At 44.9% G+C, this 27515-nt stretch overlaps 1 protein-coding gene across 1 annotated transcript in view; it reads left to right on the top strand.

Moving 5' to 3' along the window:
- Window positions 1-585: 585 nt before the first annotated feature.
- Window positions 586-27515, top strand: part of MRAP2 (melanocortin 2 receptor accessory protein 2) — an 880612-nt gene continuing 853682 nt past the window's right edge. The window contains exon 1 of the mRNA XM_069606331.1: window positions 586-971. Coding sequence (XP_069462432.1) covers window positions 928-971 — 44 coding nt within the window. The 5' untranslated portion in view covers window positions 586-927. The remainder of the gene's footprint in view (window positions 972-27515) is intronic.

The following is a 27515-nucleotide window of genomic DNA, read 5'->3' on the forward strand; positions in this document are numbered from 1 at the left end:
GGCACAAGCGATAAGCATTTTAAGAAATGAAAGAAAATGAAATGGTAGATATGGTGGTGTATACAAGGGGATAGGTTAATAGCAGAGGTTTTTTTTATAAACAATAGACTATCGGTACAATCTAAATAAGGAAACAGAATGTACATGCAAAGACTAAAATAAGTCATGTACTTCTTCAAATGTTTATGATAACAAATGAAAAGAAAAAAAATGAAATTGCGAATTGAAAAGCTAAGAATCTGTCATACACGGACAGCATATGCCCTGGCACTCGCACCCTTTACAGGCGGTGGTTGGTTTCCTGCCAAAAGCCTATCCCATACTCTTGGCTTTGCCAATGTTAGATAGTGGGAGAGTAGAGAGGACAGCGCGTGTTCACTTTGCGACAGGTGTACTTTTGAGTTTTCCTCGGCAGCATCACATAAAGCGGTCCCTCGCTTCCTTGGTGATCTGCTTGGGTTTATCATTCAGTGTTTAGACGTACCACAATCGGGTTGCTAATTTGTGCATTCTAGTCGCCTACTTTCGATGCGCCCAGAAAGGGCGCGCGTCTTTGGCTTGAACTCGGGGCGCGAGTCGAGCATCACGCAGCCCGTCACTGGGAACCAGGGGGACCCATACACTGCATGCAGGCGCGCGCCTCTGAAGGAGATTCCTCATGTCGGTTGCCAATGGCTACTCTGACATAACAGCGGACAAGTCTGGAAATGCTGAGGAGGGGGCCGCGTAACTGAAAGAGCGCGCGTGATACATCTTGAGGAAAAGCGAATAAGCGTTTCTCCCGCGGGGTGCGATTTCTGTGCACCGTTACACCGCGCCTCTGAGTGCTGCCTCAGCGTTGGTACCTCGGTCGGTGGAGAGGCACGGGCGTACCCCCTCCCCCAGTCCATACTCACGCCGGAGCGCCGAGGTAGCCCCTTCAGAGCCATGGTGGAGCTGAGAGATGCCGCACACATCCCCCCGGGGCCGCGGTAAGTCTCGCCTCCATCTCGCCTCCTTGTCATGCCTGCGCTGCCACCCTGCGCCTGCTGCCTCTTTTGCTCTTAATGAGTTCGCTGTCATGTCACCTGCTGCGGCTGCCCCGATGTGTTTGCAATCCCAAGCGTCTGACTGTGTGGAATGGCTCTGGGTTTTATTAGCCAGGTTGTTGGATCGTGGTCACGGTGCTGTTCAGCAGCGAACATGGTGCTGCTTGGTTTATGTTTCGCTTGCAATTAGTTTGCAGCATCACAGTAAGTTCTTCTCCCGATCTTCGGAGTTGGGTTCCGAACACCTCTGGTGTTGAGGGGTGTGTGTGAGCCCGGACCCGGGATACACTTGGGGATAAGATCTGCGAGTCCGTCATCGTGGGCATATATTGTACTCATCCTTTCTTCTTCTTGGAATTATCTTCCTTCGGTTTTATGTGGGTTCTTGAATATCTCTTCTTTTTCCCCAGCCATAGGCGGTGTATGAAATGAGGACGGGTTCTGATGCGTTCTGCCTGCCCGAGTTTGTTGAATGTGTGGCTGTTTGAGGAGAATTTCAAGTGCATTTATTTTAGGATTATCTCTATCGCTATACCGCTGAAAATTGCCCTTTTGTGAGGTGTTTACAAATTAGCCAAAGTTATGCACTTTAGTAAAGCGTTCGGTTTGAATAGGAGAATGCGTGCAGGCTCTCAGCATAACGCTGCGTAAGGTCACAAGGCCGTTCTGCGAAAACAACCTCCTCACCTCACATTGCCGCCCTTTCCTCTCAGGGGTTAAGAGATTGCGTGTGTCTCTGAACACCAAGAAAAAGGCTCTTCTTGCCATCGTCACTGACAGCACACACATTAATGCCAAGTAACAACAATCCGTAATGTCCCAAATTCCCCCCCGCCCCCACCTTAAGTATGTCCGACCGTAGGTCGGCGGAAGATTCCACATTCCGCATTGATCTGCATTGGTCTCCACAGAAGCCACCCACTTCTGCTCTTTAATAGACTGCGCAGCAATATTTGAACTGTGAAACCCGCGTGTGGGGGCGGGGTTCGCTCACCACAGAGAGTGGAGTGGCGGCTCACTTGAAGCCTGCGACCACGTACTGTATCTTATGGGCAAAGGCTAGCACTGTTCGGGGTCTTCACAGTCAAGTATAATGGTCCTTCAATTTGTGGAGAAGGAGATTCTTTCTTGTAGGGTTATTAGGAATGCAGTTGGTACTCATCCTTGTGGGTGTATGAAGTGAGGTTAAGGATAGGGTGTGTGTATTGTCGCAAGAGAGCATTGCCTGTAATGTCCTAACTATCCGCAATCTTCATTATCCCTCTTCCCAGTACTTACTAATCTAAAGTGAATAAAAAAAACGAGATCGATCGGACAGCAGAATAAACGAGGCACATCTCTGAATGCCTCAGAACCAGTGAGAGGATTTATTAGCACAATTCATCACCCACATCACAACACGGAGGGACTGCCCGAAGCACAGCTTGTGAAAATGCCTAATCAGAGTGCCCTGGCAGATGCAGGCTGTAGTAAACCATGAAAGTCGAGGGGAATACCCAAGTTAACTGCTGGACATATGTCCTGGGGGCAAGCCCCGCTCCTCTCGTGTGGACCCCGAAGGTCGCCATCCCACTTGTAGAATGTCCCTGCCCGCCGGAAGGGAAACCCCCACCAAAGTGAATTCCATGGAAATCGCTGCCTTCTGTCAACGACTAATAGGTTTTGAATAATGTTGACCCCTGCCATCCGCTCCATACGTTACAAACAAGCTGTGAGGTACGAAAAGCAACCAACCTTACATCAGCTTATCCTTTCTGACACCTAACCAGGGATGTTGCTAGGTCTGCAAAAGATCCGGGTCTACACTAATGTCGGACCTCTCGGGACTTGGGGCCAGCTAGCATTTTGGTTGTAGTCCCTGAGCTTCTATCCAGGGCTAAAACCAAAAGACTCGGGGCTATAGCCCCCCCAAACTAACAACGCCTCTCCATCCAACCCTCCCAAGATCCTGGGTTTTAGCAGATGAGAGGCCCAAGGACGCAACCTTGGGAATGCGATATCCTGCGAAAGATGGAATGGCGACATGGCTTGGGTCTAAAAAAGGGGTCACAACGCAGAATTACAGGTCAGGAAAAAAGTAGTGCCCAAAGTTACTCAATCCTCCTGGCAAATGTGATAGCTATAAAGGCTTGTTCTTGATTGATGAGAAACCCATGGTTTGTTAACAATTTGATGATTCTCGTCAGCCCAAGCTTACAACACTCCGTGTCCGGACCATATGGGAACACCACAATCCCTTCCTTGTGCGGAAGTCCCACTAAGGGAGGCATACACCTTGTAATTACCCTTGGGCGGGTCAGAATCTGAACTAGAGTGTGGTGTACTGGAAATGCTGGCCCCAGACTGAAAACCTCAGGCACTTCTGATCCCCCAGCCAGAGGGGAACATGTGGATAAGCGTCCTTTAGATCTGATGGCGCCAGCCAATTACCAGTGGAAGTTAGCGGAATGATCAGTTGAAGTGTTAGTATTATGCATTTGATGTTCCTGATGAAGATGTTAACTGCCCTTTGGTCCAGAATCATCCAACATTCTCCAGAAGGCTTTGTACAAGGACTGCAATGCAATAGAACCCTTCTGGTCTGGGCTGGAGGAAACTTGTGGATTGATCCCTTCTGCAGAAGATTCTGGATTTTGAAGAGAAACACCATCCTCCTGAGAGGGTCTCAGAGACACGGCATCCTGATTATAGTGGCATCCACAAGTCTCAAAGAGAACTTGATGTTGAACCATCTCAACATGGTCTCCTGAAGCCATGAGGTATGCCACTGACTATTTCCACTGCGGTTTGAAGACCTTTAGCCTCCCCCTGATAAACTCTGAAGAATGTGGGGTGGCCCAGTTAGGACCTAGTCACCTTGTCCAGAGATCTGATCTTGGAAAAAGAGAAGTTGAAATTTAGGTGATATTTGGAGGTCGGTTCTTTGCCTCTTCCTAAAAACAGTTTCTTGTTTATCACCCACTTGGATGCCCCAGAAGTTGACAGTTAAGCCATGTTCTTCTTATGCACGGTATCAGTTGATTTATTCAGCTTGTGAACTTGCTGATTCATGGAATATTTTACCCGTTAAATCTGGACTTTGTGGGCATTTCAGTGCGCAAAATCCCCCTTTCATCGATTCAGAGAATCAACTTTGCAGGGAAAAACGTGCAATGCAGGACTTTCACGCAGGTCCTGTCTGTCCCTGTGTGCAGTCGAGCATGTTGCGTGAGACTCTCGCATTGTCGGTTAGGCCTACGCAGAGCTCAAAGTAGGGGGTGAAGCATGCAGAATGAGGAAGAACAAGACAAATTGTGGCTGTGTCGAGGGACGGCCCGCGGGAGTCAATCACATGCCCACAACTGCACTGAACCAAGCATATTCATGGATGTGATCGCACAACCTCACGTTGGGGAAATCACCATGCAACGCTCACGAGTCAAACCGCCACCTAAAAGCAAGCATAAAGACCCATGCGCATAGGAATCACTGCGCAAAGTTAAGATCAGAACTTAGGGGAGCTTGCACGCAGTCAGGGTTCCAATTGAAGTTAGGGGTGCGCATAAGCAGTGTAGCAGGTTTCAGACACGGTTTATGGTGGTTTGCATGCATATTTACCAGGAAATGACTGCCTTTATGAGGATCCATGTTAAAAGAATGCATTCTGAAAAGCTTGAGTTACAAAATAGCAAAGCCGACTTGCTCGCATTTTGTAACTCAAGCTTTTGGAATGTCTATATTTGTCCCCCGCTTAACATTTAATGTATGTGGGGACTAGGGGAGCGGGGTAACACCCCCGTAACCCTGCTCCCCTTGTTCAGCATTTTGGTCTTTATTTTTTTTCTACCAAGCCGAATGTGCACTGAGGGGACGATTAATGGAAATGTGCGCTGACATCCTGCAAGGGCTGCTTGCCGAGAAGGGCACTGCGTGGCTCTGCGCGCAGAATAAAAAATGCGCGCCCCACGTATTCATGGAAATTACTGTGCAAAGTAACCATAATCACAAGTCACACCCAGAAGGCCCTCGACACACCCAGCCAGAACAGCTACCTTTGCATGCTCCCCGGGTGCGAATACACGCAACCTTCAAACAGTACGTGGGGTCCACCTCTGAGCTGTGAATCATTTGCGCAAGTGTCCTTACGCCTGCCTTCGAGTGCCGTAGTGATTGAGGGATATGTGTGGCCATTTCTATGCAGGTGTTTCCATGAATACGTGTCATTTTGTGCAAATGTGGGCATGCGTGGCACTGCCTGCTGGCCGTCCCTCGTAACGCCTTTTTTCGCATGATCTTCACCATTTTCAATGTTCCACCCCTTCACAACCCTCTGTGCAAGCCACACCCTTGCTCTGCTTGGTGTCTCGCGGAAGGCGCTCGACGGCTTGAACAGACGTTCCGGGCCTGCACGATCTCCACGCAAGTCCCAAGAAAGTCCTGCGCAGTCAGTTCCATGAATCGACGGGCAGTGTTTCGCATGCAGTTTGATGCGCAAGTTCCCGATCTTACGCACATATAATTTTATGAATCGGGCCCTAAATGCACATTTGGCTTTTTTTTTCACGACCGTTTCAACCGAAATGTCTTTGATAGATGGTACGCATGTGAGGGAATGCTTGGAATAGTTACGGGGGACCCAACGCAGTGTTGCCGGGTTGCTGCCTTGGTTGTAGGGGTTCGTAAGCGAGTATTGCCGCAGTGCATTACTTCGCGGTCTAGTTGTTTGCAAAGGTCTGTATATGTGCTGGAATTGGCGTGTGGGCATGTCGTGGGTGTTCCGGCCTCAACTTGCGCATAGGGTTATTTTGCAGGAAGAATTCCATGATTACACTGAGCATGCAGAAAATCTTATGTGCGCAGGGAGTCCAAAATCGTTTTGGACGTGCTGGCTGTGCGGGATCAATGCACATTTTCCCATGAATCAGGCCCTTCATGTACTTTCTCTTCCAGCTCTTCACTGAAAAGCTTTGCGTCTTTAAAGGGCAGATGCAATGCTACAGACTTTTGTGCATAATCTGTGGTCCACTTTCTGACATGCATCTGGCTTCTACCTGCAATACTCGTACCCATCATCAAAGTGGCTTCTTTTACGCCACACTGGAGAGAGATGAATTCTGCAGCTGCATCCTTTGAAATAAATCCTTACAATCCTCTCCCGCATTGATTGCTTGCATCAGGTCCTGGAAGTCGTCTAGAAGGAGAACCTGAGTGGTTTAGCAATCATACACGTTGCCCCTTATGGCCATATTGGCACTAATGCACAACCTGCTTGCCCACTGGGTCGTTACTAGCTGCCGCTTCTGGTGCCCTGGATGGCTGCCCAGTCAGGGAAGACAACAAATAATCCACTTCCAGGGATAGAGACAATCCCCAGTTAGAGGATATCATTTTGCCATGAAACACCGAATGGTGATGCGCTTTGGACTGTGCCATTCCTTAAAAACGTTGCCTTAATGTCCTTGATGAGTGTGAGCTCCTTACTTGCTCTTACTCAAAACAGCCTTACAGTAGGGCCGCCCCACTGCGCAAAGTCAGGTTTATGGAGTTGCATCCTGTGGAAAATGTGTTAATTCTATCTCCAAGATCTCAGTATCCAAATATTTCCCTCAGAGCTCCACCCCAGTTCCCTGCAAGGCTGACTAAGAGGAGGTTGTAGATGTCAATGAGCAGGACATCTCCTACCAGAAAATGACCCATTCTCAATATCTTACAGTCAGAACGCATTTGACTTGACTCGCTGGTGGTACATTAAAGCACCTTTTGGAACATGATTGAATGTATACAGAAAAACAGAAGCAATCTGGGAACATATTGGCAGCAGATTATGGAGAGTGAGGGCACTGTTCGTTTTTGGAGTTAGCCGGATACGCTCTGAAATTCCCTGGGCAATCGTCTGTGCCCCCATGACTAGCGTAATGCCTCACACTCCTTTTTACAGTCAGGGTCCAAGTGGTGAATAACGCATGTGTACCTTGACTTGCTGGACTAGTGCAAGATAACTGCCACATTTCAGCAAGGTGCATACACCGGTGCATTACCTCCGGTATTACCTGGGCCCATGGTGTTGGTATGTAAGAGTGACAATTCCCAGTAGTGTAATTGTAAGAAGGTTGGCAGAGGATTACAATTCTGTACGCAATAGAAGCCAGGACTATCATTTCAAGCAGGAAAACATTTGTAGAATATCAAACTGAAATAGTTAAAAAAATATGGACATACCAAAATCTCATTCCAAAAATACATAGAAAATGCATTTGCCGGTGTTTTTCTAAATGTTCGCCATGTCTATATGTTTTTCTAAATGTTCGCCATGTCTATATTTTGACGTTTCTCCTTTTTGGTGTGGTGTTATTTTGATCTTGTGGTAGTTCCAAGTCGACATTTTGGTATAAACTGCGTGTTGAAATGTAGACAAATGATTCTCTTTAGGAGCAAATACGTGTCTTTGTATTAGAAAACTACAAATATAAGGAAACATGAGACTTAACGAAAAAGCAGGTTTGTGTCTATGTATGAATGCATAGGATGTATAAAGTACTAGCCTAGCCCGGAAACAAAGGAATGCTGTGCAAAGGGGACGCGTCCATAGGGGTACACGTGATGAAGTGATTGCCGAACATTTAGAAACATGACATGCTTTCATGTACAATGGAGCACGGGAGAGGGTATGCTGTATAAGGCCACCTTATATTACATTTCCATGACGTTACAAACTATAACGTTCCATAATGCAGAAGGTGATTGATTAGTGGGAGGAATTACAGATGAGAACAGGAGAGCTGGGAATTAGTAGAGACAGAATGATAACCTACGGTAGATTCCCCCTGTTTCTAAGCACCATTGCAATGAGGTGCTATAACCCGAGGGTTTGGGCCGACCCTGCCGGTAACAGCCCACCGCCCAAGTTAAGGGCCAGAGGGTTATATTGCCATTAGCACCCACGTAGTTTGTAAGCGGGAGCTAAGGGTGTTTTTAACTCAAAAACAGAAAATGTACCTTGCGGTGTAACGCCACGCATTACTTATGAAGTCTGTTTTGAAACACCTTTTATTCGTATTCATGTAGCGCACAACAGCCCGAGGACATGTGGCAAAACCTTGTGTTCACGTCTTGAAACACTTGTGTATAGGCGCGTTATAAATGTCATATCATATCATGTTGATGACTGCAAAATCATCAACAAGGAAACAGACTTCAGAAACTATGGCGTTGCTTTGCACAGCAAGGCACGTTTTCTTTTTTGTTAAGTTAAACACACCCTTAGCCACCACAAATGAACTACACAGGTTCTAAGAGGTGAGGGAGGAGTGGGGAACAGAAGGACACGTGGGTGCAGGGGCGCCGAGTACGGGGCTGAGCCCCCCCTCCCCCCAGAGAAGTGATGCAGCATCGATGGCCCTTTTCATCAATACTGCATCACTTCTCTCCGGCCGGGTATAATCGCGAAAATGTGCGATTAAGCCCTCCCCACTAGGACTCATTGGTGTATGGTCCTGGAGGGGAGGGCTTAGGGCAGTGGTATTCAAACTGTGGGGCGCGCCCCTCTGGTGGGCGGCAGCCTCATGCCCAGGGGGGCGCGCATCCACAGTTTGGAAAAAAAAAAAAAAAAAAGATAAATGACCAAAGGGTCGGGCTGTTGCTTCATTAACAAGCAGCAGCCCGATCCAAGGCCCCTGCCACACATGCTTAGTGCGACAGGGGCCGGGCCTTTGTGAGGTCTCAGGCTCCATTAGGAGCCTATTAACGAAGACAAAAGAAAAAGCACACACCTTCTTTTGCCTTGATGATGGTCATCCCAGCAAAAGAAGGCATGTGTGCTTTTTTTGTCATCATGAATAGGCTCCTAATGGAGCCTGAGGCCCCACAAAGGCCCGGCCTCTGTCCCACAATGGGTGGTGGCAGCAGGGTCGGATTGGCCCCTGGCCGGGCTGAAATCGTCCCTTGGGAGTAAGGGCCGGTTTCAGGCCATGATTGGGTCGGTTTGAAAAAAAAGAATCTGAAAAATTCATTTTTTTCAAATTTATTTTTTCATTTTTTATTCTTCAAAAACCTTTCATCCTTCTTGTGTCAATATAAGTACCAACACAGGTTGGGTGATATTGTATGCATATTTGTTCTATAAAAAAGAGCTTAAGGGTAAGTGCTATATAATACCATATTATCATGTGGCCTTGGACATCTGCTTGGAGTCACAGTATTTTGACAATATGGATCTATACACACAGATATTAATGATACGCATGGTGATCCATTCTTGTATGAAATGTATATCACCTTAGTGAAATCATAACCATATTTTTCGCAGTGTAGTTTACTTAGGAATAATGCTATTTGATGCCACTTCCTATTTTGTCAAAGGGTGAAAGGTTGATTTTCATCGCTTCCCGGGATGTCACTTTGGTGTGTGGTCAAATTACATCACTTCCGGTGATATAATCAGAGGTCAAGTGTCGTGAGGCGAGAAGTGGGCCACTTTTTTGAGGCGAGGGGTGGGCCACTTTTTTTTGGGTGACCGTGCCTATTTCTTGTCCCAGTCCGACCCTGGGTGGCAGCAGTGGTGTGGAACTGCCCAAGTGTCACAGAAGTGCTAGAACATATTTGGGCACAGGCACCTACTGTTTTACAAATTAAGAACTTGGTATACACATGCAGTTGCAATTAAATGTTCATTAAAAAAATTATGCCATCAAGAGTATGCTATCACAGAGAAACGGGGACCCAAAGCCAGTTCAACTACACAGTTCAACTACCCACTCCCAGGTGTGCTACTGAACAGGTAAATGTAAGTCGAGAGCCAACCAACCTCTTTCTCCTATCTGTGCTACTGTACCATACAAATTAGGGGGAGTCGCTCTCCTGCAGCCTCTCTCCCATTCATAGATTCTTGATGATTTACTAGTGCAGTCACGAAAAAAGATTTTTTGGGAGTTCATTTTGTTTACAAAAGTAGCGCATTGCTAAAACCCCCTGCTGCCAGTTCATTGTCCTTGGAGCGTCCCAGGCTCCCTACCCCCTGAGAGCCACCAACCTTGGGTGCTGTTTTATAACAAATTAAAGATGCAGACAGAACAATAACTGTGTGAGTCAACTGAGAGATGAATGCACTCATGCTCCATTCAGAGAGAGGCTTTGAAAATGTAGCTCTGACAAATCAGAGAGTCAGGGGGGCAAAGAAGCACTGCACATCTCCGCTCCCACTTCATGGGTTTACGGTTGCCACCTGAAAGGTTGCCAGCAGCTAACCTGGCATTCTGTCCCAACTCCATGCCTTGTGTGCTATTCCCTGGTCAACCAAACCCTGTGAACTCATAGGCCGCATAAGACCCACAGAAGTCTTTTTAATGCCCGTCCTGAACGTTTCTTGCACTAGTGCTATTAACGCGTGCAGCTCCAAGGTATAATATTAACAACCAGTGTTTGTGGGTAAAGGGCCGGCATAAAGTCTCTATTTCAGAGCCAGAGTCAAATGATAAGGTGTTTGTGGCAGTATGGAGTTCCAGGCCTCTGCTTGGACGCCGGGTTCTGCAACCTTTAGCTCTGCAGATGTGTTGGACTACAATGCTCATCAGCTCCAGCCAGCATAGTCAATGGTGATGGATCATAGGAGTCGTAGTCTAAAACATCTGGAGAGCCAAATGTTTAAGACCCCTGGCTTTAAGGAACAGGAAGTAAAATAATCCATGAAAGTAACAGGAGTATGACGTTCCTGGATGTACATGGGTAGAATAAAAGTAGACTAGAAGAACAGCCTGGGGGCATCAAGTTTATCTAGGATGGAATGGTGGGGGTCTGAGTCACCTGAGGAGACAGGGGTATCTTACAGGTCTGAAACCTGGTAATCCACTTTACATTAAAAGACAACATGGAGAGAGGTGATGTCTCTGTGTGGCCTGTAAATCTGCCGAGATACCACCAAACTGTACTACCATTACTGCCACTTGGTCTGGCGGTACTACTGCCGGATTACAAGTGGTGTTAGTCCCCATTAATTGGAGTCCATAGGACTCCATGGTGGATTTCAGCAGTATTACTGCTGGTAGTAATTTTGCTGGTGGTAATATCCCAAATTGTTCTATTTTGGGCGGTATGGTGTAGGAAATACCTCCAGCTTCTTGCTGGAGGATTTCCCTCCACCTTTGCCCTCAAACTCATAGTTGGGCGATGCGATAATGTGGCTCTATACGGTACTACCAGTGTTGCCAGTCAGAACTCATTTACTTCAGCAGTGTATTCAGTTCTCTGTTTTTTGTCCTGACGCTTAAAATGTGCGATTTGCATTACAAGCTGTGTGCCGCAGACTGCTTCCACTCTAAGCGGGGGAGAAGTTAGGACTGTGGGGACTGAGACGGCAGGACTTTTCAACCTTTTGACACGAGGGGCCTTCACTGAATCTTGGGGGGGCATCACCTCCCATGGGATATGGTACTTATAATTACCTCATTGCTTTCTATCACTGGTTCCTCTACATCAGCCTCTTGCTGACATAGAAGGGTTTATAGCTGTTCAGTGGGCATTCAGTGGTTAAGATCTATGCTGGCCTACCCTCTTGTGATAAACTGCAGCTATTAACCTTAAATTTGTCGCCATTGCAAGCCTCACTTCTCCCACAGCAACAGCAGAGCCCGCTTGCCAGTGCCTGATAATCCCAAAATTCTCTGTAATTTTATGCAAAGCTGCATTTTATTTTTACAAGGTTATTTTACTCACTGAATGCTGATGAAGTCTTTTAAGTCTGGACTTTATTAACTGGGTGCTTGTAATTGCAGCACAAGCAGTCTTTACAATCTAAACTAGAGGTGTGTTTACAATGTTGATTGTTCCAAAATACATCTCCTAGTGTGCTGCTTTGGGTCAGGTGGCCCCCTTTAAGCTGTACACACTGATACATTGTCTGGTTGACATACTATGTGATTTGTGTATTTTATAAAGGAAACTAAGAGCACTAGAACTCACCACCCCAGAAACTCCCAATCCCACCTTTGGGGGCATTCCTGTGGACATGGGAACACAGAGGAAAGAAGAATAAAAAAATATTTGCCTTCAAGAGGAAGCTAGACCTTTGCAAAATAACAGTTGGAGCTGGGCAAGCCACCTAGCAACATTAAGGTCCAGCTTTGATAAATACTTCCCTGAAGTAAATGCTGGCATTAAGGACTGGGTGATGCAGACTCTTCTGGCAGAGGAGGTGGTGCATCATCCATTTGATGGCCAGGAAGAGCTGATGGAGGTTCAGTCGGACACTACTCTGCAATCTGGATTTAGGAACATTGCAGTGGGTGAATTTTGACTGAAGGTAATCCTGGAGTATCCTACATTGGCATGGTCTGCTATACAGTCACTCTCACCCTTTGGGTCTTACTACTTGTGAGAAATAGGCTTTTCAGCATTGGCTTTTTTACTGACTCCTTCATTTTTTGAATAAGGGGTGTTTCAAATGAATGTTGAAAACCCGGAAAGTGGGAGTTTTTAAAACATGGAGACAACCATGGCTACAACATTTAGACGCGAGTGCTTCCATCAGTCCCACACATCACCTGGGTGCAGGATGAGTCTGGGTAACTGCTTTTTAACATTGTACACTACTTTACCAGAATTGCTGGTAAACTACAATGTTAAAAGCAGTTAACACTTCCCCCCAAGTCTGAAACCACACTTGATTGCATTATACTTCAGCCAGGATTGCATTATACATCAGCCAGGATTGCATTATACTTCAGCAGCACATCTGATCTGTCCACTGAAAGGTTTAAGATTAAGCTACATCCCTAACTCTATCTGGTTACCCAGAGGTAACATCTGAGCAAATGTCACCTGTGGCTGGCCAATCTACAGCAGCACTATTGTAAGTTTGAATTGTTGATGTTTTTGAAGTATGGCACCACACACGTCTTGCTTGGTAGTTTTGAATCGGGAAAAGTCTTTACTTCTCGTTTCCCTTGAATTGGGAAATTTTTTTTTGGTGGTGGTGGTGGTACTCCACCTTGCAGCTGTACCTTCTGTTTAGCAAGCATTTCAATCTCCCATCCTAGTTGTGTTGCTGGACGATTATAGAGCGGTGGAGTAGGGGCAGTGATGTCTTCCTGGAATGCAACTCGAAGGCTTAAATCTCCTTCTTTCTTGACTTTAGTATATGCAGTGCATGCTAGCCAATGTTTCCACCGTTCTGCGCTGCGCGCGCCAACACCCGCTCCCCCCGCCTCCCGCCGTTGCACCAAGTTGGCGACTACATGCAAATTTGCGGTCATATATCTGCCAGTGATGTCACTTCCTGTTTTTGGGCCCCCCCACCCCGGGAAATTCATAAGTCGGCTCCCCTGCGTGGGTGAGCAGAACTCAGGCTGCTCGGAACACGGCTTATATCGGAGATTGCAGCCTCTGATCCAAGCTTCCTTACTTCCCAGCACCCCCTTCCAGGGGGCTAATGGGCGTCATTAAACATCTCACTTTTAATACCACCTAATAAAACTACAATGATGTTCAGTTATCATCCAAGTAATTACGAGTTATACATGATCACATGGGCTGGCAGGTATGTTAACACTACTCTTTCCAACATCACCACCTTCCCTTCCAGGCAATCTAGTGGGCAGAAACCAGGGCAAAGGCTTTATCACACGGGGAGAGAGGCATGTAGACATGGTCCACAATGTGGCTACACGTGCAAAGGGGTAGACAGGACATCCATTCCTGACTGGTGTTAGAGACAATAGGTCTTGTGGCAGAGCAAGCACAAGCAGGCTAATTGCTGCAGATAACCAGATAACACACACCAAAAACAAAAAAAATGTCCAAAGATACATAGTTTATATTGTTAGCAAAAGCATTTCCCATTTTCTTCCAATTCACATTAAAGACCCATGCATGAAAGATAACACAAATGTTGTCTTATACACTTCCATGTACGGAAACGGTATTTTGTATAGCATAAATATATCATTGGCATTGTTTTGCATTCTGTTTCCTTGTCCAAAAGTGCACTTGCTGCACAGCTCAGGTATGCAACCGACCAGAGTCTGCTGTTGGGATGGATGGTGTGTTGGATGTGGATTGCCTCTATAGGATTACTCACAGATGTAATGTGTTCTGAACTAGCATTGCACGCTTCTTGCTGTGCTTAGCTTATGCTGAGGAAGCATGTGAGGGGAGCAGTCAGTGGCAGATTTTTATATTTTTAATTAGAAGGCTGTAATGTTTCCCACGAATATGTATGAGCGAGGAAACCTGAACCAACCAAGTCGGTTCTGGGGGGTTCTCCACTTGAGAACATTTGAAAAACAATGGGGGAAAATGGACCAGTTTTCAACGCACTTTCTGTGTAAAAGCCACACACGTTGCAATGGATTTTGTAGGGTAACACATGAAAACATCCAATAGAAGCAAATAAGTGATAGTGCACAAAAACATTTCCCAATGCATTTCATGGTACATTGGGCCATAACATATGCGAGTATAAAAATAATTACATGTACATGCAGTTTGCATCAATCTATGCCAGTAGTAGCATAAGGACAAACACCTGTTGGCTTTGCCAGTAGAACATTCCATGCCACAGTCCAAAAACATGTTCAGGCTGTCTGCATAAATGTGAGACAGTATAGCCACTTAACAACACTCACTATGTTGGCTTTACGCTTGATGCCAGTAATAAATGGCATGTGTCATTAACAAATCTATCCAGACTGGCTGCACCAATGTCGGCCAGTCTAGCCACATAATAACACTTATAATGTTTGCTTTGCAATTGGTATCCAGTAAAAAAGTCATGCCACAGCAAGAAAATATATTCAAGCTTGCTTCACCAATGCAGGTAAGTCTAGCCAGATATTAAAACTCATCTTGTCTGATTTACCTTTGATGACAGTAAAACAATGTTATGACACATCAAGAAAATATATCCAGATTGGCAGCACTGGTATAAGCCAGTATGGCCACATAGAACACCCATCATGTTGGCTTTACCCTTGATACCAATAACAAATTCCATACCACAGTAAGAAAATATATCCAGACTGGCTGCACCGATGTAGGCCATTATAGCCATGTTATAGCACTTATCATTTTTGCTTTACCCGTGATGGCAGTAAACAATACCATGCTGCACTAAGAATATATGTCAAGACTTCCTACACCAATGTAGGCCAGTATGGGTAGATACGAACACTCATCATGCTGGCTTTACACTTGATGTCCAGTAAAAATGCCACGGTGCAGTAAGAAAACAAGTTCTGACTGCCAATGGTAAATTGGACCCCACCCACCAACCCCCATAATCAGAGGACTGCTCGCCAGCCCACAGACCTTCATATATGCTCACTCTTTCATTCACCCATTCACACATACAGCATTCATACATTCTCACTCTCTAATTCACTTGCACACCCAAACAACATACACTCTCTCATAAACATGCACACAAAAATATACAATGCCTCATCCACATGCTCACTTACAGTCAGAAACCCTTGCATGCACGTATACGCACACATATTCAGACAATTCTTTTCTTACATTCAAGCTCTTTTTCAACTTCACATGAGGCATGTACTGAAGGCCCACATGCTCCAGTGCAGCACAGAGCAGGAAGCAGGGAATAATTCCTGATTTGGGCACAAGGGTGTTAAAGCTGGAGCACCTCCATCATGCTGCCGAGGGAGACCTAAATGTGCGGGGAGACTTAGGAGCGCCCACTACACACACTTAGGCCTACAGTTCCCCAGCCTGCTTCCCCAGTAGGCAGTGTAAGGCTGATGAAGTAAAACGCCCCGGCATGGCACGGCCCCTTGATCATGCTAGCTGTGAAACTGAAACTGTCAAAGGGAAACAACTCCTTGATCTCCTGGACCCTTTGTTCTCATGCTAGTAGTAAAGGGTGTTGCTGAAACTGGATATAGTGCTCAGGTAGAGTGTTAAGGATATTTTGAATCAATTAATCACTGAGCATGTCAAGTCAACCATTGTTTGTGTCCATACTGAAATGGCTTTAACACCCTGATTAAGATCTCTCTTACTTACGCAACATGGGCTCGGATATGCCTCTCCGGCACGAGAAGTATTTCACACAGGGGGACAGTCATGGACTGCTAAACCGATATTTGAAGCACAATACGTTTAAGACATATAACAGTAGCCTGAGGTATTTTATATTTGCTTTTACCACTACTGTTATACTTCATGTTGGGTACTGAGCTAAAATATGCTTCAGTAAATATATACGGAGCACTTATTATGTACATAGATTAAAATTGGTGTTAACACACAGGCTCTTATTATTTATTGAGAAGTAGAATGATGATAATTTTTGGTAGAAAGGAATTATGATTTTACGCACCCTCCAAGTAAGGCTATATTTGAGAACATTAACTGTATAAGCATGACAAACGGGGCAATGCCAGGAATGGTACTAGCCTGGAATTCCAGAGTACTTTCCTTTGTCTCATACCTCCTTCTAGAGACAATATAACACAGGAACCCTACATATGGCCAATTGATGGGTCAAGCATTGAGCGTGCAATGTCTTTAAGATATGTTTGGTATAATTTTTGTGACATTTCCTCTATCGCTATGTGGAAAGATAGCTTGAATCAAAAATCAAGACCTTTGATTTCACAAATGAAAATCATCTTAAAAGAGATATTGCAAATTCTCAGTCTTGCCTGTAACAGACTATTATATTCTAAAGGTAGAACCCATACTCCTATGTGGCCTTGACATGTGTCTGGTAGATTTAACTATATTTCTGGATATATTGCAGGGCCGTATCTGCAAACAAACACTGGAATTAGCTACTTCTGTTCTCAACTCTATACTGAGACATGAACTTGGACTTAGTTCTTTATCTTCGAAACATCAATGGAGAAGGATGAACAATTATGCAAAGGCACTCAATCCTCCATCTAATTCACTCTATGGGGACCTCGCCCAGATGACTGTCGAGGCACATCCAGCCTCAATCTCATTGTTCTGTGGCAGAATGCAATCTCTACTTCTCAAACTGGACGTTGAAAAACAGGATCCTACCATCTGCCCAGGATTTGTTAAAATTAAACTGTATGGTACTGATTGGGTGAGTACCATTGATTCAATTAACCAGTATAGTTCTTATAAGGAATACGCTTGCTTCCTCAGGAAGAGAAGTTCACGATCTTCCTACCTTCTCTGTTTTCTCTGTGAAAAGGCCTGTGCATTGTATTTGAGATTCAAATTGAATCAATTTCACACCTAGAACAGAATCAAACAGTGGGGCACGAAAGAGGAAGTAGGGGAAACATCACGTCGCGCCTTGAAACACTTGTGTATAGGTGCGTTATAAATGCCATATCATATCATATCATACATATTGGATGTAGATTTTGATTCAATCACTCACAGGATGAAACTCTGAAACATCTTGTTACCGTGTGTGTCTATTTTCAATCTGCGAGATTGCATTTGGTAAATACTTTAATAATGTTAATAGTTAGTCAAGATGTTCTCTCTGGCTTTGCTGTATGTGGGGCGAAAATACTTCTCTGCTATTGGCTCTCACACATCTCTTGTCTGTAATTACCAATTAATTGGTGCTGCTTGTAAACATATCTATGCGCACGTCATGATAGATCTCAATGGTAAATGTACCTTTTATGATTGAATGTTATTTTAACTTGTACAAATGCAAATATGCACAAAGAACTGTCAGAATTGTTGAATTAGATATATACTTCTGTTATGTTTTAAGGATTTTATACATGTGGAAAAGGAAAAAAAAAGTATTTTAAGGAGAGAATAAAGACAAAATGGGTAATATTGTCATGACCTTAATCTATGTTTGTAAATGTTTGAAAAGGTTTATGTATAAACCATATGCAAATAAAGAAAACAAAATAATAACACAGGAACTCTCCTATGTCATCTTACATTGAGAAAAAAGCTTCATCTCCTCCATATTGTGACCCTATTGTCATTGTTTAGTCAGTAAGAGTCTATCAAACTACCTGGCGATCAGCATTCAGAGCTAACCAAGGACTAGGTTTGATCTATTAGCAAGACAATGGGCCTTATTACAACAATGGAGGTAGCCATGCCGCTTTTAGCGGCATGGCTACCCCTATACCGGGTACCGGGTCTGGGTTCCCTGAATGGGGAAATACCGGGCCATTCCGACCTTGGAGGGCCCAGTATTCCCCATTCAAGGAACCTGGAGCCAGTACATCCCCATTCCCATTTGAGCCCCAATAGGGCTCAATGGGAATGGGGAGGATGCTAATAACTGGCCCGTTAATGACAAGCCCGTTGTTAGCATCCTGGTCTGCTAGCGGGTCCCGCTAAGGACGCCTGGTTTTACCAGACGTTCTTAGCGGGACCCGCGAGCAGACCTCGTAATGAGGCGGTAGAGGGTTAACGGCGCCTGCAGCTCTACCGGCGCTGTTTACCCCCTTCCAGCAGGGTCATAATGAGGCCCATTCTCTCTTTCGAAAGGGTAATTGTGATTTGTATTGAGGCATCGAAATGCAGGTTTCTTTGAATTTGTTCAGTTGTTTGTCTTTAGGATCCCTCCTCGCAACTAAGAGTTTAGAAATACACAGCTCCTAGACCAGGGGCATTTAAGTGGGACCCCTTTCCAAAAAGGACCTGCTGCTTCAGCCTTCCCATATTTTTCTCCCAGTACCAGAATCCTGTCAGGCCAAACTGTCAAAATGCTTTGCTCCCATATGTTCTCACACATGTCAATCATCCACCACCCTACCCAGTTGCACAACACAAACAGCGGGCACCACTTCACACCACAGGGAAGAATGATGCACCACAGACACTGAATATGACCGCTGGGAGTAATAGCATTCTCAGAACAGGAAAATGGAAGAGTTTAACCCTCTGGATACAAGCAGAGAAGCAGTTCCCAAGTTCCAACGTTCATGATGCGAAAAGGGGTGCAAGAAGTTAGCAGGCCACCTGTTTTAACGCTCCTCATTCAAAAAATCCTATTGTCATCCATTTGCAAACACGTTGTTATTATGCTAGGTAGCAAATGGGCAGGGTTGTTTGGTGTTCATCCTTGTCACAGGAAGGGGGTACTGATGGGTAAAGTGCCGATTGTTACAGCATACAGATTGGTATTTGTAGGTCACAACATTGATTGATGCTATATGGGAGAGCTCCTTCCAGCAAATAACTCTACAGAAGGGCACTCTCTGACCAGACACTACCGTTGAGAAGCCTTGCTACTGCTGGGCCCCTTATAAAAAGGGACTGCATTGCTGGGCCATTCATAAGCTCATATTGTTCTACTGCTGGTCACTCTGTAAACATGTATTCTAGTAGCTGGTGTCATGGCAGACATGTGTATGAGGATTCTCACATCTTTGTTCTGTTCCATCAGACCTTTCCATGACCCGAGTGGTGGCTCTTCTATCTCTCTATCCAGCCCTGTTTCGTTGTTGTCTTCTCCATATATTTGTGTGATGTTAAAGGGAAGCGCCACGGAAGCCCACGCCCCATGCTTTATCATGGTGGCAAGGGGTCACCCGCGGATTGATTTGGGAGACCTTATGCGTAGTGTGGTGTTACGTGTCTGGGGGTGCAGGTTGTGACAAGTCCAGGCATACAAGCCATGGAGTGAATCCAAAGCTGAACTCTTCCTCTTAAGGTGTGAAGGTGTTTCCATCGTTCTGTCCTAGGCCAGTCTACCGTGACCTGGGTGCATTGGATCTATACCTTTATTTTCATTATTATCCCTAATCTTTATATTTGAACCCATCCCATGCGGTAGGAAGAAATGATGGATTCCAGGCCCTAAGAGACCAAATGAGGGACCTACTCAGCGACTTGACGTTTTAGTAGTCTTTTTAGCAGATTGCCCCTTTGTCTATTTCTACCAGTGCAAAGGCTCCAGGCTTTCTGTGTTCCTGTATGTTTAGTTAATGAGGTAGCAGAGGTATGTGCCATTCCTTTCTGCTTATTCCTTTCATGAGCTCCCCGAACATTTCCATTCCATTTTCAAATGTTTTTTTAAATATGATTTTTCTAAATGGGGTGTTCAGTGTCTTTGTACTTTTTACCCTGATCCTTCACCCACCTGTCCCTTACACGCCTTTACCCCTTTATTGTCTCGCTCTTTTCTTGTTTTCCTTCTTTTAAACGTATTTTGCTTACTTCTCCCTTCCAGCTTTGATATAAATATATTAAAGGGCCTGCGGTAGCGGCCCTGTAGTTATGGTTAAATTGCTCACTTTATAGAAAGAACACTTTTTGGGCAGCTTATAACTTTGCCACCCTGGACGAATCCTCACCAAATTTTGCAAAAAGATGTATATGGCCCCCTCAGAATGATTTTGCGAAGTTTGGGGCAGTTTCATCCGGGGGGTGAGGGGGAGGCATAGGGGTGTCCCAAAATGTGTGGAAATCTACATAGATGGAATGGAAACAATGTTTTTGCCCGTGCCTACAGCCCAAGCCGCAGGACGGATTTTCACCAAATTTGTGCCAGGAACGGCGGCTTGGTGTCCGGCTGTATCCTACCTTCCCGAACCTCCTCCTCACCTCTATCTTCAGAAGAGCTGCCCTTGTGTTCTGATAGCTTCTTTCTGCATGTCTTCTTTGGGTTTGCATCCTTTTTTTTGGCCTTCTTTCTTTTCGTGCAAGTAGGGTCTGGCTCCCTCCGAGGCCACAGTGGCAGGATTGATACCTGCTACTGGGAAACTCCGAGGAGCCAAACCCCAGACCAGGGAAACAGTCGAGGCAACAAAAAAACCCTGGTAGTAGATCCAACGGGAGGTCTCTTTTGGATGCAACCAATAGCAGCTCCAAGAAGGAAGTCTTTTCTGATGGTAATGTGTGTGCTCCGTTTGGGTGGATACTTGAAGCTGAAGGAATCAGAAGTCCAAAGATAGTAGTAAAGTCTATCTTCAAAAAGGTGGATAAACTGGTGACTGAAAGGCTAACAACACCCCTATTCAGAAATGGGATGGTCAGCAGGTCCGGAAAGGAAGACTTGTACAAAGCCGAGAAGGAAGAAATAATGACAACGTACTAAGGACAGAAAAGAGTTCCTAAGAAAGGAGAAATGGAAGTTGAAATACCGGTAGCGGTTGAAGAGTGAAATGCTGTAGTGAAAATTAAACAGGACAGAAGGACAGGTAAGTATAGTGTAGAGCGATATGAATAACCGCATTAGAGTGAAGCTCTAGAATGCTGAAAAGGCATGAACAGGAAAGTAGGTAAGTAAACTAGATCGCAGTGATTAAAAGCCTTGCGGAAGCTGAGAGAGAAATGCTAAGAAAAGAAGGCACAGGCAAGCGGAAAAGGAAAGCAGAATGCGCTGGTGAAACGCTGCGCGAAAGACAAACGAGCGAAAGAGACACAAAGCAAGCAAGCACTGGCACACAAAGAGAGAGAGAGGTGGCACAAGGCTGCACCAAGATCTACAAGGGCGGAAAGCCGGTTAGCAAACCGGCATGGAGGAAAACTCTAAGAGAGAGAAATGCAAAAAACAAAGCAGCGCAGTCCAAAGGAGAATGGACGGATACAACGCGCTGTATAGGGGGCGTGGCCCAAAGATATACAAACAGCGGCCATCTTGGTAGAATACTAGACTGACAACTCCGATCCTAGTAGATAACGTTAATGTTTCCAAGTTTGCCACAAAATCCATGGGCGAAGCCTGACACTTGGTCACGAAAGCGTGCTTTGGTAAATTTGGTGTAAATCCGTCCAGTCATTTTTTGAGAAACGGCCAAAATGTAGGTAAAAAATAATGAGTGATATCTGGGTCCGGTTGCGGACTCAGTTCCCTATCTGGTCCGCGGACACCCCCCTGAACCAGGGGTGGCGTGATGTTCGCGGACATTGGTCATGCCCGCTGATTGGATGATGAAAAAAACGTGAGCTGCGTCAGATATTTTGTAACAGTCACCATGTTGGATTCGTGGACAGCTGCCGCTGTCCGCAGAGATCGCAGTAAAAACATTAAAAAAACACAGCATTGCACATGTCAAACTAATTAAACAATCTCTGGGGAGGTGAGGGGTGATGAGGAGGGGATGTATATATTGCCATTAAAAGTCACAAAAAACAGGTTTTCTTTCATCTCTGAAGTCCGCAACAGTCCGGATGTTCGGGGAGAGTCCTGTGGTGTTTACAAACAGCTCAGATGTTCGGGGACATCCATGACTATTTCTGAATTATAGGGTTGGTGAAAAGCAGTTTTTGGATGGTTTATAACTTTAGCGTCACTCAATGAGACTACATGAAATTTTGCAATATTATTCTAATCTGACCCTAAAAGGTGCTGCTGTTTTGCCAAGAGGGAGCACAATTAGGTTGGGATCCAGAAATATTTGAAAGACTTTTATACATTTGGTGCCATTTGACGCAGAAAGATTATAGACCCAACCTTGAATGTTTGTGCAAAGTCTGAATGGATTTTGTCAAGTGGGGGCTAAGTTATATGACTATCTGATGTACGTACTTTTTCACACTTTTCAAATAATGAGGAGCATTGGCAAGGACCGGAAAGCATGCTTTTGCAAATGTGTCCATGTTTTATTTCTTTTAAAGTGTCATAATGTAGGTACAAAAAATAGTGATATAACTTTGGTGACTGAGATATAGCCTCTGGCCATGGGCAGTGGCCAGAATCCTGGACAATCTGGCTACTGTCCATGACCACAAGGGACCAGTAATGGGGTTAAAGTGGCCATGGCCACCAGAGACCTGCTATGTGGGAACGTTTTTCTAAATCAGGATAGGTTTGAATGGGAAAAACAATTCTGCTCATGGCTACAGCCCAAAGTGCTCGACAGGATTGCAGCAAACATTCACGAGGAGTATCAGCAAGGACCTCAAAGCATGGTTTTGCAAATCTGTCCTGTGTTTTATTTTTCCAAAGTGTCCAAATGTAAGTACCAAAAATAGTGATATAACTTTGGTGCATGGACAGTGGGCCTGGCCCTTGGCAAGAACAAATGCCTACTCTGATTTACTAATTGGGGCATGCAGCATGGCCGAAGACCCAGGTATAAATGTGAAAAGAAATTCTGCTTGCAGCTGCAGCCCTAAGTGCTGGATGGGATTGCAGCAAACTTGCACGAGGAGCATCAGCAAGGACCTGAAAACATGCTTTTGCAAATCTGTCACGTGTTTAACTTTTTTGACAGTGTCAAAATGTAAGTACAGAAAATAGTGATATAACTTCACTGCCGGGGCATTGAGCCTGTCCCTCAGCAAGGACAAATATCTTCTCTGATTTGTCTATGCCCATGCCCCATAGATTGTGGAAACTGGCCCTGGCTGCAAGCCATGGGCACTGACCATTGGTCACAGTGTGAGGGTATAGTGGACACTGAATTAGGTTGCAGGGCAGGTGCAGTGGATAACAGGGGTAGTTTCTGGGGGGGCTGGGGTCATGGTCGAGCCTCATGGCCTAGGTAATTCAACTATGACTTGCATCCCCAGCATGCCGTGCTGATAACGACACACATCAGCATGTGTTGCAAAAAATAGTTTGTTAAAGGAGGTTTACAGTTCTTTCATATATGTATATTAAAAAAAAGGAATTATTAATAACATATCAATCGATGTAATGGGAGTTAAAAAAAAGAATATATATATTACATGGCCACAGTAGTGGCCATGTAGTTATGGTTAAGTTGCTGTTTCCATAGGAAGAGCACTTTTTGGGTGGCTTATAACTCCGCTCTCCCTGGACGGATCCTCACCAAACTTTGCAAAGAAAGTAGTTGGGTCACTCTGAATGTTTTGCAAAGTTTGGTGAGGATTCGTCCAGGGGGGGCAAAGTTATAGGGGGGTCCCAAAACTTTTTTTTTCCATAGACTGAATGGGAAAAAACTTTGCGCACGGCTACAGCCCAAACTGCTGGACGGATTTACACCAAATTTGTGGCAGGAGCGGTGGCCTGGTCCCAAAAGCGTGCTTTTGTAAATTTGGTGTAAATCTGTCCAGTAGTTTTTTTAAAAATGACCAAAATGTAAGGCAAAAAAATTAGTGATATCTGCGTTCGCTTCGCAGACGGACTTCCCTGTTCGCTCCGCGGACAGCACCCCGATTGGCCCATGGGCTTGCGTCATGTCTGCGGACATGCGACGTGTTCGCTGATTGGACGGCGAGGGGCGTGGAGCGCGTCAGATTTTCTGTGGCGCCCGCCATCTTGTATTCGCAGTCGACCGCGTACAGCGCAGTGAAACGTGGATAAAAAATTGTATTTAGTGCCGTGTGTTGGTGTGTAAGAGTGTTTGGGGAGGGTTGGGGAGTATGAGATAGGTTCAATGCTTTGTTTTTTTATGTGCTAGACCTTTTTGTTGCGTTCGATTTGTCCGCGGAGAACACGGCTGTTCTGACATTTTGTAAATAAACTAAATGGTGGGGTGTTTAACGGAGTATGTGTCATTTTTGTTCGCAAGGAAGGTAAAAATGAGCTATGAACACTCGCGGTGTACTTAATTGTTCGTAAATACACAAACGGAGGAGTGAAACAGGGGTGCCCGTTGGCCCCCGAACTATTTATAGCTTTCCTGGGCGACATAAAAGAAGCAAGTAAGAAGACTCGATCGTTTCCTCCGAAAATTGGCAACACACCAGTCTCGCGATTGCTATACGCCGATGACATCACCCTGCTGGACAGAACAGAAATTGGTCTCCAGAGACAAATGAATGATCTAGCAGAGTTTATCAACCAGGCCAACTTAATCATAAACAAAGCAAAAACAAAAGTGCTCATACTGGGAAAAAAAAACAAAAGAGCGAAAGAATTCAACTGGAACCTTGAAAAAGTCTATGTGGAAACAGTAAAAAACTTCAGATATCTGGGTGTAATAATAGACAGCACTCCCACAGAATCAGCGATGCAAAAAGAACTCTGGAAGAAAGCGCGATCCCTGACCTCCCAAGCCAGATTGCTGGATAAGAAATTTGGTCGCTTCTCCCTGATTCCGACAATAACATTCTACAAAGCCAAAGTTGTCCCGGCCCTGACATACGGAGCAGCCGCGATGCCATCGGTCCCAAACACAATATGGAAAAAACTTAAGGGTCACTTTTGGAAATCAGTACTAAACCTGCCAAAATCAACCCAGATGGAGGCAATAAGACGAGAACTTGGCCTCGTCTCACTAAGCACGATAGTGGAATTGGCAAGCGTATCCTTGTTCAGAAAAACAATCCTTCCTGACGCGCCACCTCTTTATGAACTAATAGACTTGGAGATTAAGACAGGCGCTTGCAGTATGATTCTGAATTGGGCTGAACAAATAAAATCAAAGCTGACCCAAATTGCATGTACAAATGAAGACCTTATCACGAATCCAAACAAGATAAAAAAAAAACTGGAAGAGGCTGACTGGATCAACACCGAGGAGAAAGCCAAAAGAAACAAGACCTTGACCACCTTCCCTCAAGAACCAAAGAAGCTAAATGAGACAACCCAGTTACTCAGAAGATTTCCAAATAAATCAATGCGGCATTTTCTTCTAAGAGCTCGCTTAAACCTGCTACACACAAACAAGATTCTGTTTGCAAGAGGTTATTCGACCTCAAAAAGCTGCCGTCTATGTAAAGCTGACTCAGAAACAGTAAGGCATTTGTTACTGGTGTGTTCAGCGATGCACCAGTTTCGTCTACTATACCTTCACCCGCTCCTCGAACTATACACTGAAAGCGAAGAGGAAACATGGTGGAACCGCCTAATCAGCGGACAAAAAACAAACTGGTCGATTGCAGCAGCAAAAATTCTACAGAATGCCCTACTGCAGTGCACACAGAGTACGCCACCGAACGCAATCATCTAAGCAGAGGAAACTGAGATCTTTTGTTAAATCCAGATTCTGGATAAGTACAAAAAAAAAAAAAAATACACAAATTGGGGGTGTCCTCAGGACGCTGTCCATATTGTAATCTGTCTAGTTGAATGTGTTCTAAGAACACTCGCAGTGTCCCGAAATGGTTGCAATTACACAAAATGGGGGTGTTCTGAGAACGTTGTTTGTATTGTTCGTTGTCAGGGTGAAAGTGTTTTAAGAGCACTCCTTTTGTTCGCTAATAGTACAATTTCCTAGGGGCGTCAACCGACTTTTTGTCCACTAAAGAAACGATAAATCCGGCTGGTGTGCGTCAACATTATGTGATAATCCTATGACTGGCGCTATTGACCTGGCTGACTTGCTTTTGCGACACTAAATCATATCTCCCGCCCCTAAGCCTGGTATTATCAAAGCATTCATATTCCCCGCTTTTCTCTGTGACGTTACAGGGTGCGTAATGAAACGCGCCCAGTCGTCTCCAGTACTACGTGACTTTACACAGAACCCGGAAGACAACACACATTATGTCACAACACAGCGCGCCACAATCCAGAATATGAAACTGTGATTTAAAAGCAAAGAGCAAGATTGTTAATGTTGTAAAGTACATTTATTTGACATCAAATGTTTAGAGAATATTCAGCAATTTGCATTGTCTTTGTTGTCGATCCACAAAAGTTCATGTTGAGACACGGGATGTTCCTTTGCGGTACAGAGAGTGTTAGATCAGGTTACAACTCAGTGCGCCACAATTCGGAATATGAAACTGTGGTTTAAAAGTAAACAGCAGGATTGTACATTTGGTAAAGTACATTTATTTTACATGAAATGTTTAGTGAATATTGAGCGATTTGCTATTGTCTCTGCTGTCGATCAGCAAAAGTTTATTTGGAGCCACGCGTTGTTCCTTTGCGGTAGATAGGCTGTTGGTTTATGATAAAAGCAGTAAATGGTCTCTCTGATAATCGGAAGGTTGCTCCAACAACGAGCCATTAGACCACCGTATTGGTTGGTATGTTGTTTGTAGCCGCTAGTACTGCGTAAGGGCATATTGGTCCTTGGCGATTGTCCCATAAAATGGTGAGGGTCATGAAGTTGCATATTTGGACTTGCACCTGGCAGTTGAAGACCCCATCCACTGGAGTCTGTAAATCGTGACATAGACAAAACGGGGCCACGTACCTGTTTTAAAAAACATAAATTAGTCTCACCAGCCGACCTTCATTAAAAATCATCATTTTATTTATTAGGGCGTGAAACTATTTGCTATCGAAGATAGTGCAACAGAGTATGTTAATAATAAAATAATAATATTTTCCCATTCATATAGCGCTAAGAACTGTGAGGTATGTAAGCAGTGCTTATTATTAACCACAGTGTGTGCTGCTCATTTATCGACCATGGAAGGATGAAAGGCTGAGTTTTGCCTTGCCGGGATTCGAACTTGCATTAGCAAGCTGTGCACGGATGTCAAAGCGAGCGCTGTACTCGCTGTGCCACTTGACAGGCTACAGTGAAGTGGCACAGCGAGTAGAGCGCTTGACCGCCTATAGACCGGTTAAATTATTTATATTAACCCACTCTGTGTCGTCTGCCTTTTTCAGAGCCCTCTAAACGACAGGGGATCAATTCGGCGGTGATAGTGCGCGGTAGAAAACATTATGCCACTTTCAACGAACAAGTTCAACTTCAGCGGTCTTTAATGCAATGCTATTGTAAT

The sequence above is a fragment of the Ambystoma mexicanum genome, chromosome 4p (assembly GCF_040938575.1).
Source record: "Ambystoma mexicanum isolate Mex_15411 chromosome 4p, UKY_AmexF1_1, whole genome shotgun sequence".
Lineage (NCBI taxonomy): Eukaryota > Metazoa > Chordata > Amphibia > Caudata > Ambystomatidae > Ambystoma > Ambystoma mexicanum.